We start from the raw sequence: 12,324 nt of genomic DNA on the forward strand, positions 1-12,324 counted from the left end.
ACCATATAGTATTGAAAGTGGATGTTTCAAGGGAACATGGGGTCTCATATTCAAGGTCGAAGTATGTACAGTGAGGAATCAACTAAGTTATGTACACAGTTTGTGAGGAAGATGGTGACACAGCTTCAAAAGCAGGAGATAGAAGACAGTATATAGTCTTGGGCTAATAGAGATACTGAACAGGAAAATGGTCCTCTTCAGAATCATCATTTTATCGTAACAGGAGTGAAACAGAATTTTGATAAATTTTCAGGGTTGCTGGGAACAGGAACTGGGAAGTGAGGAAACAGCTCCCCCCACTTTTTTGGTAGCCTTTGGTAGAAGAATGTCAAGAAGAAGCACATATCTTCCCCTTTACTTTAGGGAGTGGACATGAGGCTTCTTCAACCTGCTCAAAGAGATCCCATCCTTCTTGTTTAACTTGCATAGGTGGATATCAATGGCTATCCAACCTCACAACATTAACAGGGAGGATGGATTCTCCTTTAGCAAGTCATGGAAGCCCCTTACTCACTCCATGTAAGAAAGGAAAAAGGTCTTTCAAAGAACAAGGTAGTTACTTCCTCCTGTAACAGCACTCGTCTATCCAGCATAAAAAAAAGAGAGAGAGAGAGATGTTTTCTTTGTAACGTGCGTATATAAACTTACTGTTCCTCACCCTATATACTTCAACTCTCAAAATGGAGGCACCATATTCCTCCAAAACAGTGAAATCCACTCATTAGATCAGATGGTGTAACAACCCAAAAGACCAAAGTCTGAATAATTACCACCATGAAAACCCCAAAATGAAAGCATGTGTTCATGTTTCAAACATCATCATACTCATATTAATTGTTCTTGAATAAAGTTTCAACTGAACTACCCACATCACTATGCCTACTTTTAACTGATGAGCATAAAGTAAAATTTGAGCAATATTATTTTTTTGTGAATCAAGATCACATGTCTGTATCTCAGTGTTAGTGTGTATTTATCATTTCTTCTTGCATATTGCTAGTGGGGTGGGACTAAGTCCCTTGTACTGCAGCCATTTCTGGCCTATTGTACCAGCCCCAGATGATAGGTGAGGGTGACTGTGGAGCAATTGGTGGAATGAAGATTGGCAGGGGAAACCAAAGTACTCAGAAAAAACCTGCCCTAGTGCCACTTTGTCCACCACAAATCCCACTTGACCAGATCCTGGATCGAACCTGGGCCGTCGCAATGGGAAGCCAGCGACTAACCGCTTGAGCTATGGCGTGGCCTTCTTCTTGCATAACTATGAAATAAATTGTTAATCAGAATGACAAACTCAATAATATGGAAACATAACAAAATATTACCTTAAAATGATTACAGCTTATACAGGATACATATGGGAGACAAACAGATTTACACACTGGCAACCTAAATGTAAGTAAAATGAATCATTCATTGCACAGCCATCTTGTATGCTCATGCTCATACCAAAGGTTAGCAAGTATTATGATACAAAATCCATTTTTTTTTAATTGATATCCCTAACTGTACTATGTACAACAATTTTTATGGGTTCACTTCTAATATGATGTTAGGATGTCAGGGCTCCTAAAGCACTAAAGCTTGTCTTCAAAGGTTTTCAACATAGTGCAAAATTATTATACAGTGAAACTGGCAGAATGAGAGATACTCTGATTCCACTGACTGGGGGGGGGGGAACATATTACTGTTGAGCTGTTACTTGTTGAAAGTTTCTTATACATACTGACACAAAACAAATAATGAAGGTAAAAAGAAATAAAAATGACAGTTATAATAGCAAGAATCTATGAAGTTTTACCCAGATCACAGACAGATTTTTACAACCACATTTGAAACAATTCTGCAACATATTGCTCCAAAGGAGATAATAATAATTTTTCACAGGCAGGAATATTGACTTGTGTGGCATTTCTGATAGTCACTGATCCCTTGTAGCGAGATGAAAAGCTTTTTCACAAATAACACAGTTCAAGCAAACAATATGTCTTCCATGTCATCTGTATCCGTACTGTCCGACAGCAAAATAGCAGCTGGGTCATCATTGTCATCATCTGAATCAGACATGACTACATCATCCCCATCATCTTCATTATTACTGTCTGCAGCATTACTGTCCCGATTATTTTCATCTGCATTGGCGTTATGATCACCAGCACCAGCACCATCACCATCACCATCACCTGCATTGTTGTCTGGGATCCACAAAAACATATAAATTCAGAAAATGGCACCAGAAATAGTTTCAAGTGTAACTTTTGCTTGTTGTATATACAATTCAGATTCTCCAACTGAGGTGTTGATTACAGGACCATGTAGGCTATTGCTTCCATGGGAGCCATGCCCTATGAAGTGTAAATGTGCTGTTTATTTTCTCATGCAAGGTGAAAAGAATGATGGTTTTGTGTGTTTTACCAGCACACTAAAAGTAATTTCCTCAGAAAAGCACGAACTGGATTGAAAATGAAACTGTTCAAGCTACAGGCATTTCAAGAGCCTTAGTTTACAATATTGCTCTAAAAATGCTCAGGGCCCATTGGTATCAGGGAAGAAGAAAAGGGAGAGAAAATGAACCACAGTGAAGAGTCAGTAAATTGAATATAATAATTTAATTACAAGTGGCATGTGCAGAAAAGTTCATAATTTCTGTTTTAGAAACCAGAAGCCAACACTCAGTCCTGATGTCATAGTGGTAAATAACAACTCTGAACATCTGAATTTTAAAAGATCCGCACTTTAGGTTCTTTTAAAAAGAACTTGGACTTGTTTATGGAGGAAATGGAGCCAAGCTCCATTTCTGAGACAAGAAATGGTGTCTTGGCATCACAGGCACCTCACCTGAATAAAGAAGTTCAGGGAAGAAAGTAGGAACACTGCACACAGGCAAATTATGGGTTAATACAGTACACACTGTACAGAACATATGTAAATGCAACACAAGCTTCTTTTGGAAAGACTCTCTAGTGCTTAGAGCTACTAACAGGGAGCAGGCTACATTTTGCATTAACACATGCCAGAAATGAAAATGGATTTGTGCTGAATGCAAACTCAAGCCTCTGTGCAAAAAGAACATTGAGAACCTGCCATCACAATAATGACAGAAGTGATGAACGTGAGGTAGGAAGGTAGGACGGTAGGAGGGCAGGTGGGTAGGTGGGAAGGTGCGTGGGTGGGTAGGGAGGTATGAAGGTAGGTAGACAATGTTCAAGAATGGTCAACCACCTATTCAGATAGTTGGTGCAGACACCAGATGAAGGATCTGGAGAATGCAAGTTTTAAGCATTTGAAAGTCAACCCCAATAAAATTTGGCTGATCTGGTGAAGAGCAAAACAAGAAGCAAAGGGGCATAATACATCATAATCTGGTTAAGTTTATATGCTGAAGTCAATCCAACAACAGAGATCCTTTCTACAATATTTTGGAAACAAACAACATTGGCCACCAAAAATCTAAAATGCTATTTTCCTTGTTCTAATTTCATTTTTGAAATAAATCTTGTAGTTCTAATTTACTTTCCAAAATAAATTTTGTAAAAAAACATCACCAGTTGTACACAAAATTCTCCCAATCAGCTGGTACTACAGAAGTATCAAATTCTCTTGAGGAGGGTTAATGACAGGAAATTATAACGAAAAAGCTGGTGTGATCCTCAATGGCATGATGTTCATACCATGTTTCATGAAAATGTCTCCACTGGTTATAACATTTATGGGGGTAGCCAGATAGAAGGATGGACACAAAGAGAAACAAGCATCCTAAGTTCTGCCAATGGTACATCAACTAAGCAAGTGTTTATATACAATTTGTGCACATTACCTTCCTGTTGTTCATCTTCTGAAGCAGTAGGAGAGCCACTACCATCTTCACTTCCATCCATATCTTCATCCTCTTCATCTTCTTCCTGAAATTTAAGATGCAAATAAATATAAACATCTTACATTATGTAACTGAAGCATACAGTAAGAAATACAATTTCTTATAGTCCATTTCTCACTGACAGAGTGCCAAGTGTTGATAAAAAAAAATGTTTTGGATTATTATTATAACAGGTGATCTCTCTTGTTTCTCATGTAAATAATTTATTTACTTCATAGTAAAGTATCAGAACAATGATCATATAACTTATACAATGATAAAACTGTTTACACAAAAATCTGAAAACATTTTCTATAATAGTCATATATTTCAAGAATATATCTAAGAACAGTTTCCTGAATTTAAAATCCACGAACAACAACAGATTAAACGCCTGTGATGATATTCCATATACGAGGGGGGACCCAAAAATAACTGGAAACGACCTGTTGCGCGCGCATCCTTTGTAGTTACGAGTTGTGCTGCTAGGTGGTGTTAGCTGGGGGTCTCCCGCGACTGTTAGTGAGCTGGCGTCAGTCTGAGTTAAGTGGTTTGTCTGTGGTGCTCTGTTGTGTGTGTTCCTGTTTCAACCCTTTGGTGATTAGTGAGATGGCCGACCAGAAGGAACAAAGAGTGTGCGTGAAATTGATGAAGATCGTCGAAANTGCTCTTTGTTCCTTCTGGTCAGCCATCTCACTAATTGCCAAAGGGTTGAAACAGGAACGCACCACAGACAAACCACTTAACTCAGACTGACGCCAGCTCACTAACAGTCGCGGGAGACCCCCAGCTAACACCACCTAGCAGCACAACTCGTAACTACAAAGCATGCGCGCGCAACAGGTCATTTCCGGTTATTTTTGGGTCCCCCTTCGTACATAAAAATTCAATGTAAACAGTTACTGTGCAGGTGAATGGCCTACTGCACAGAGAACCCACTGGGAGGATGTGATTACCACTTTGCTATCAAAAGGATGTATAGTTTCAGTTACCAAGCCGGCAAACAAGAGGAGAATAACTGCTGAGCAGGGCGAAAACTGTTTTGTCCTTGACAAAGAATAAAAGTCCTGTTGCAACAGAAAGATGATATGATGCTCATTTTAGGGTGAAAGCATTCCAAGCTACAAGCATGGGTGCTACCCAGAACATTAATGCTGTCAGAGTTGCACTGCAATGAAGCCTAGGAAAATGAAAAAGGAAAGTTTGAACACAATTAACAACATCCGGGAATTCTGCAAAGCATAACCTATAGATCTGAACATGTTCCAATAGACAATGCTTGTACTGCACAAACTCACTGCAAGAGTCCGACAACAGAGACTGGAGTTCAATGTGTGTGCTGAACAAATATACAATGTACATTTTTGGATGTGGCACATTTCCATCTCAATGGAGTAATGGACAAACAAAATGTTCAATTCTAGGCTGCAGAATATAAAAGAGTGTTGACAGAGACATGCACTGCACAGCTAAGATCACAGTGTGAGCTGCCATATTGTGATATGGTCTAATGGTAATGTCCTTTTTTGATCAAAATTATAAACCCTTAAGAGGTACCTCAACATGTTTAGTGACAGTTTTATGCCTCAACTTGCTCCAGCTGGTTTGTCAATAAACATACAATGATTTATGCAAAAAGGGGCCATGCCACACACATCGAAAATTATGTCAGACTTCTACCATGAAATCTTTGCGCCACATATGATTTTTGGTCAGTATGCTGATTGTCATACATAAGGGAGGATCTAGCCATCCAACAGTCTGAGCATTACTCCATGCAACCTTTTTCTTTCGAGATTTATGAAAGAAAAGCTGTTCCTAAAATAGCCTGATTAATGGGTCTTAGGGATAGAGTCATCTAATTGTATTGGCAGTTTACAGAAGACATGTGACACTGCACAGTTGCAAACATACATGTTTGTCTTTTAAAAGTTGTATGGCAGAATGGTAACCATACTAAAAATGTACTCTGCTAAGAAAAATCTTCTTTGTCTTTGTGCTTGTGTACATACACCAAATTTGTAGTTGTGATTACAATTACCATGCAAAGTTTAAATGAGGGATAATTTCTTATGCCAGCCTATACAATTCTGTTTCTTTATTATGAAACAGAATGTAATTCCAACTCACCCCTTCGTCTTCATCATCCCTTCTTCTTCCCACGTCATAAAGTCGAACAGATGACTCCTGGACACTATCAAACATTCCTTGATTCTCTACAACAGCAATCTGGGTGTCAAATTTGTTGCAGCTTAGGTCATAGACATTTTTCCTCACATCAATGGTGGCTGCAAGAAAGAAAAACAATATATTCTTATAGTTAATTTGCTATTAAAAATAAACTCCGTGGTTTTAGTCCGCAAGCGAACTATACCAACCGAGTGACTGCCGCTTGTTGGCAAAGTCAGCTTCTGTGGTCTAGTGGTTAGAGTTCCTGGCTACAGATCCAGAGGTTCAGGTTCGATTCCCAGCACTATCATAGTCACCGCTGTGAGACCTAAAATCTCAGTTAACCTGTACGGGAAGGGTACTTAGTGCAAGGTCTGAGCTTAGAAAACCTTTGAATCAAGACGGCAAATATTTACTCCTCAGCCTCAAAGACGAATGTGGCATGTTACTCTGATCTACACAGTGTCACTTCCCAGGCGACAGTATTCCTCAGAGTCACTGCCATGAAAACCTCAAGTCTTGTGTGTTATGCTTTGTATAATAACTTCTGTGATATTGGGAGACATCCACCACTTCCCCTCAACACAAAGCAGTTTTCTGTTTGTGAATCTTAAACTGCTGCAAAACCTTGAAACACCAGAAAAATATGATAAAATTTGTTTCCACCTTCACTTTCATGATCTAAGAAATTCTCAAAATGCAACCATGATAATTAAACCATTTCATGCTTCATGGATTCCAACATATATGAACTTTGCTACATCTCCTGAGGATTTATTTTATTTGACATTGTGTAATATCTGAGTTATTGAGAGCATCATGAAATAAACCATAGAACCTAGATTTAGCAGCATATAAACATACCATATTGTTCCATATTCTAAATCCTTAATGTAGTTTATTTAACAAGCCTGTCAATATCTAGACTATACTGCATCGATGCAACCTGACGACAAAATGTGAACATGTATATAATTTACCCTGATTTTACAACAATACATTACTAAAGTGAATCTTAACAGAAGTAAGGAATTCCTTGTGAAAAATAATTAACCTGAAATTGGTTTTCGAAACTTATCTTTTAAGAAATATTACAGCTTCATGAGCTTGATTTGTTCATTTCTTAGAAAGAATCTTAAGAAGGATTCACAGTGTATCTTAAATATAAATAAGAAAATACATAATTACCTATACTAGAATAGTCATAAGCATCTAATGTCTTGAACGATGACTCAAAGGCTGTGTCTTCTTCAGTCTCTTGCTCCAGTGACACTGTATACATGACGGCTCGTGCACGAGAGAACAGTACCTGGCATTGGTCTAGTGCAGGCACAGTTCGTAACAGGTGAAATGTGCGTAGGTCCCACACTTCAGTATTTGACACAACCTAGAATCAAATTACCATGCCACATATTGGAGGAAGTCTAATCCAGGAATCACCACCAGCGAATAAAACTATTTAAAGTGTATTTTCTGTGACATAATGGTCTCAAGAGCCAAAGACTACCACAATTTAGTCTAATACAGTTCCCTATTTTTTGAAAGGGATAATAAATTCAATTGTTCGTTTCATATCAGAATCAATGCACAATAGTAATTATGCAACTTGGAGGAGGAATTCTGATGAGAAATATGAATTGCAAGATGTAAACATACAATTCACAAAGGGATTCTTTACACTAAACCCAATGCCTCAGATCCACGAATGAAATCTCACTAATATTTTTAAAATATTGCCATATGTCAACTTCTTCTGAATGAGAAAACAATATGAATGTAAATACTATGGGTTCAATCAAAACAACTGGTATTATACACCCCATTTTCAAACTATCTTTAGCCCTAAAAATTAAGATTCATTACAGCTTTGTTGCATGATTATTATATGGCAGTTAAGTCATTATTGTTGTTGTTATCACTGTCACCCTCCTCCTCCTTCTGAGTATTAGGCCTACTGAGACCTGTTAAAGGACATACTGTAAAACACCATCATTCCATAATTTTTGAGGTCTTTCAAAACTTCTTTTTTGTTTCAGCTGATACTTTAAAATCCTTTTCAGAATCCTGTCAAATACATTCATTCCAACTTCTTCTACACTGTTCTCAGATTTCCATTACCTATGGAATTTGCTAATCTTTTGCAATTTCTACAGTTATTTCATGGTCTTGAGAGGATACATCCCCCAGCACACTTTGTGAAACACATTTCTGCTAGTATTAATCTTCTCTCATCAGTTCTTTTCATTGTCCATGATTTACTAACAAAAGATAATGGTCTAGCAAGAGTCTTACATGTTCATATCCATCTACACCTAGAAACTAATGATGGTTTGAGTATCTAATTCCAAATATTTTAAGGGACCAACTGCTTAAGTAAAATCCCTTTCAGCTTCATAGGCTGTACTTTATCCTTCATAATTAAAAGTATTCATTTGTTCAAGTATCATACTGTCATGATTTAGGGGTTACTATAGATGGGATATGGATTGGCGAATGGATTTATGGACCACTTATGCACACAACTTGGAACTACTAGCAATTATGGCACTATCACTGATCTACACACATTACAAATCACTACAGCACACAACAAGCCTCAGTCTTTCATAGTCTTCTCTAGTTGCTCTTTGGTAACAGCTCTCAGTGATGCACATTCTTCAGCTTCTGTGCTCATGCTGTTGCCCACCAGCTAATACTATCCACAACTGAACTCACTGCTCCAACTGTCCTGGTTATAACATCTTGGCATGGACCACATAGAAAACACCGTGTTGCCAACAGTAACACTACTGTTGCATGCATATTCATTGCTGCGGGAACATGTTTACAAAGCCATTGCCTAGGAATGGTTATTGCTTACAGAGTCACCACTTAGCAGTGAGTCTATACACCACAATATCACATCTTGCCTCTAACTGGTTCCCCTCCAGTGAAAGATATAATTTTAGTTGTTTCAGTATTTATCTCCATGAAAATTCTGCAGCTTTATCATTCCAACTGAAAACTGAGTACTGTAGACGGCAGTAAACTGTGGACCATAAAGAGAACTAATAACAGACGAAAGATGTAATTTCATATATATTTCAGGAGAGGGACACGTTACTTTTTGAAAACAAAGGCAAAATCAAAAAACTTCACACATAACACATTTTGTACAATGCTATATAAGAAATTAGAACAAATGAGCTCTATTAGGAGGAGGAGGAGGGCCTTCACTGTACTATGCTGCTGTAATGATAATACTTGAATATTACCAATGCATGTTTAATAAAGACTAGGCTTATACGTTGGGCCTCACTGAATAGATACTTCCATTCCCTCCCCGTTCTCTAATTGAAGACTGAGACAGCTTCAGATACATTGTAAACATACATCTACTCTAGCCAAAGGACACTGTCCATGGCACATCTTGCATCATGTACAGCGAAACATCCATTTGGGGTTTCTTTGGGGACCTGTGGATTTTATCACTAAACTAAGGAAAATTTCAAAAGGAGACAATTTAACACTGAGTTTATTAACTCTGGATCACTGTAACTGAGCTCAAAAGAGGGACAACCTTAAATTGAGGAACATTAAATGGGACTTCCACTGTATTATTACATTTCAGCTGTTGCACTGGTTAATGATTTGATTTGCATAGGCAATCTTGAAGGTGCAACTTCTCATTGTGCTTGTAGACTGTTGGTGTGCTATGTTGTCATTTTCTATGAGGGTTACTTGTATGATTTGTTTTGACTTTATAAAGTCATCTTTAGGTACATACTTCTATGTAACTGTTTCAATGCATTGCTTTTTCTAGCTCACTGTTACAAAACTTCATTAAAACTGGTTAAAATTATTTTAATTTGTCTAAAGAATTAGTTAAGTGATAATATAGCACACCAACAGTCTACGAGCACGACATGAAGTTGCACCTTGAAGAGTGTCCTTGCAAATCAAATTGTACTATCACTACATTTACCTCCAGGCCATTAGGATGAAAGACCCCACTTAATGTTTGGTTCAATTTGTCCAACTTATGGATTTCTTTGCCTGAGCTGACATCCCAGAGAACTCCATCAGAAAGTACGAACTCATCTGTAGGACTGTATGTAGCCCTGTTCTTGGTGTACTGATTTGAAATCTGGGGAGTCAAAGTCAGTATCTTCTTTCCTGTGGCTACATCATAGATCTGAAAACAATATTTAAAGGGGCAGAAAACAATTCAAATTAAAACACCAAAAGAAGAATACTCCACTCTATAACACCCTGCAATGCTCCCCCCCCCNACACTAAATACTTTCAGCCAATGCTGAATGGCTTACCTGTAAATTCGAACATTTAATGCCAAATGTTACAATAATTTTTTATGTATGTGTGATTACTAGTGTACCACCACATAATGTTATTTACAATGCTGTGACAGGAATAACTTCTGAAGATGAACTGTCACATTTGACAAGTCATATGAACCAGCAGCCAGGACACCACAGTTGGTATAGCAAATGGATTTGGCCTAAACAGCCAAGGAGTCAGAGTTTGAGTCTCAGGAGAGGCAAGATTTTTCTCTTCTCCACGTCATCCCAACTGTTTCTTGGGCCCATCCAGCCCCTATCCAATGGGCTCTTTCTCTGGTTTAAAGTGGCTGGGGCGTGAAGATATCCACTCACCTCCAACTAGTGCCAAGGTGAAGAATATGTGTATTATACATTCACTCTCCCAGGCACCTTCATGGAGCAATGCTTGATTAGTCAAGCACATGGAAAACTTTTAGAATGTGCTGAGTCATCTGCCATTGATTTCAGAATTCTAGCTTGTGTCAGTCGCAAGTAACACCCTGTGAAGCAAGGAAGTTTGCTGCCCTGTATGTAATTTACATTTTATCAGAAAATGGCACGTTTCAAAGGACACAGGGTGAGCATATAGTTTTCCTTCAAACTAGGCAGAACTGCTACAGAATCTTATAAGCTGTTAAAATTTCCTTTCAGAGAGGAAGAAGCAAACAGAACTCGAAGACACAACTGGTTTTCCAACTTCAAAGTGGAGTAACATATATTACTCATGCTGACATCCAGAGTAGCCATCCATGAGCAAAACAAAAGAAAATGTAGCATAAATACGGGAATTTTTTTCATGAAAACAAGCACACTGCTATTCACAGCTTGGCTAATAAGATCAGAATATCATTTGTTATCATGCCAAAGTGTTCTGACACAATATTCAAACATGAAACAGATTTCTGCAAAATTCATGTTGCAGTCTTCTGACTGATAAGCAAACTCATAACTTAGTTGATGTGCATCAGAACCTTCAGGGAAAACTTCAGACAGAATGATAATTCTCTTTCAATGTAATTATTGATTCCAGCAGAACTCATGTTCCTTGAAATCAGCCATTTTCTGACAAATGAAATTGCAGAAGGCACAACACACAACCTCACTTCACAAAGTGTTACCTCTTAGTTCTGTGGTTTACTGTGAGACAATGATAGTATCTAAATTATAGTGCATTAACTGGTATGGCACTTAATAAATGATGAACTGGAAAGGATTAGAAAAGAAGTGGTCTTAGCTTAATTGGGAAACAAACCCAACAAATGCCTGAAGGGACTAAGAAAAACCACAAAAATCCTCAACCAGGACAGACTGTAACCTGGCTGAGACTTGAGCCAAGCACCTCATGAATATAAATCTGGAGTGTTACCACTACACCAACCTGCTCAGGGTATTACTTCTAAGTGACACAAGCTACAACTCTGAAATGAATAGCAAATGACTCAACAGGTTCTACTTTACCCCCACCTAGCAGAGGAATTCTGAACCACAGCTGTGTCATCTTGTAAGTAGTCTGGAAACTGTTTGATCACACTGCCTAGTCTGTTTGTAACATAAAGTTCAGATAAACTAACCGTAGCTATTTCTCCTTTGGTCCCAATGATGTGGTCCTGAGTGAGCTTACTGAACTCCACATATTCCTCCTCTTCTAATGCAAACCTGCGAACATCCATCACATTAGAAACATGGCTTAACTGAAAGATGGGCAATATACTGAGTAAGCTTGCATTTAGAGCCAGTCCTCTAATATCTGTGTCAGTTCAGTGGATCTACAAATGGACAACTAACTACACCTCCACTGACAGTTGAAGTTACTATAGTGCACACATTTTAATGGGCTGAGACCAAACTCACAAGTAATTAGGCCTTAATTTAATGCCAGAAGTACATTTCACAAAGTTTTAAAGTGCATAAAAACTCATCTATACATTCAAATTAGTAATAGGTGATAATACAAAAATACATATTGTCACATGTTAGTGA

The 12,324-nt window shown here is 38.0% G+C and overlaps 1 protein-coding gene across 1 annotated transcript in view; it reads right to left on the bottom strand.

Annotated features, from left to right (window-relative positions):
* Positions 1 to 1,301: 1,301 nt before the first annotated feature.
* The window catches only part of LOC111868222 (protein mahjong), a 70,572-nt gene continuing 59,549 nt past the window's right edge, over positions 1,302 to 12,324 (bottom strand). The window contains exons 23-28 of the mRNA XM_023858673.2: positions 11,916 to 12,000; positions 9,990 to 10,199; positions 7,214 to 7,412; positions 5,987 to 6,144; positions 3,818 to 3,902; positions 1,302 to 2,195 (exon numbers count right to left, since the gene is read on the bottom strand). Coding sequence (XP_023714441.1) covers positions 1,972 to 2,195; positions 3,818 to 3,902; positions 5,987 to 6,144; positions 7,214 to 7,412; positions 9,990 to 10,199; positions 11,916 to 12,000 — 961 coding nt within the window. The 3' untranslated portion in view covers positions 1,302 to 1,971. The remainder of the gene's footprint in view (positions 2,196 to 3,817; positions 3,903 to 5,986; positions 6,145 to 7,213; positions 7,413 to 9,989; positions 10,200 to 11,915; positions 12,001 to 12,324) is intronic.

The sequence above is a fragment of the Cryptotermes secundus genome, unplaced genomic scaffold (assembly GCF_002891405.2).
Source record: "Cryptotermes secundus unplaced genomic scaffold, Csec_1.0 scaffold232, whole genome shotgun sequence".
Classification (NCBI taxonomy): domain Eukaryota; kingdom Metazoa; phylum Arthropoda; class Insecta; order Blattodea; family Kalotermitidae; genus Cryptotermes; species Cryptotermes secundus.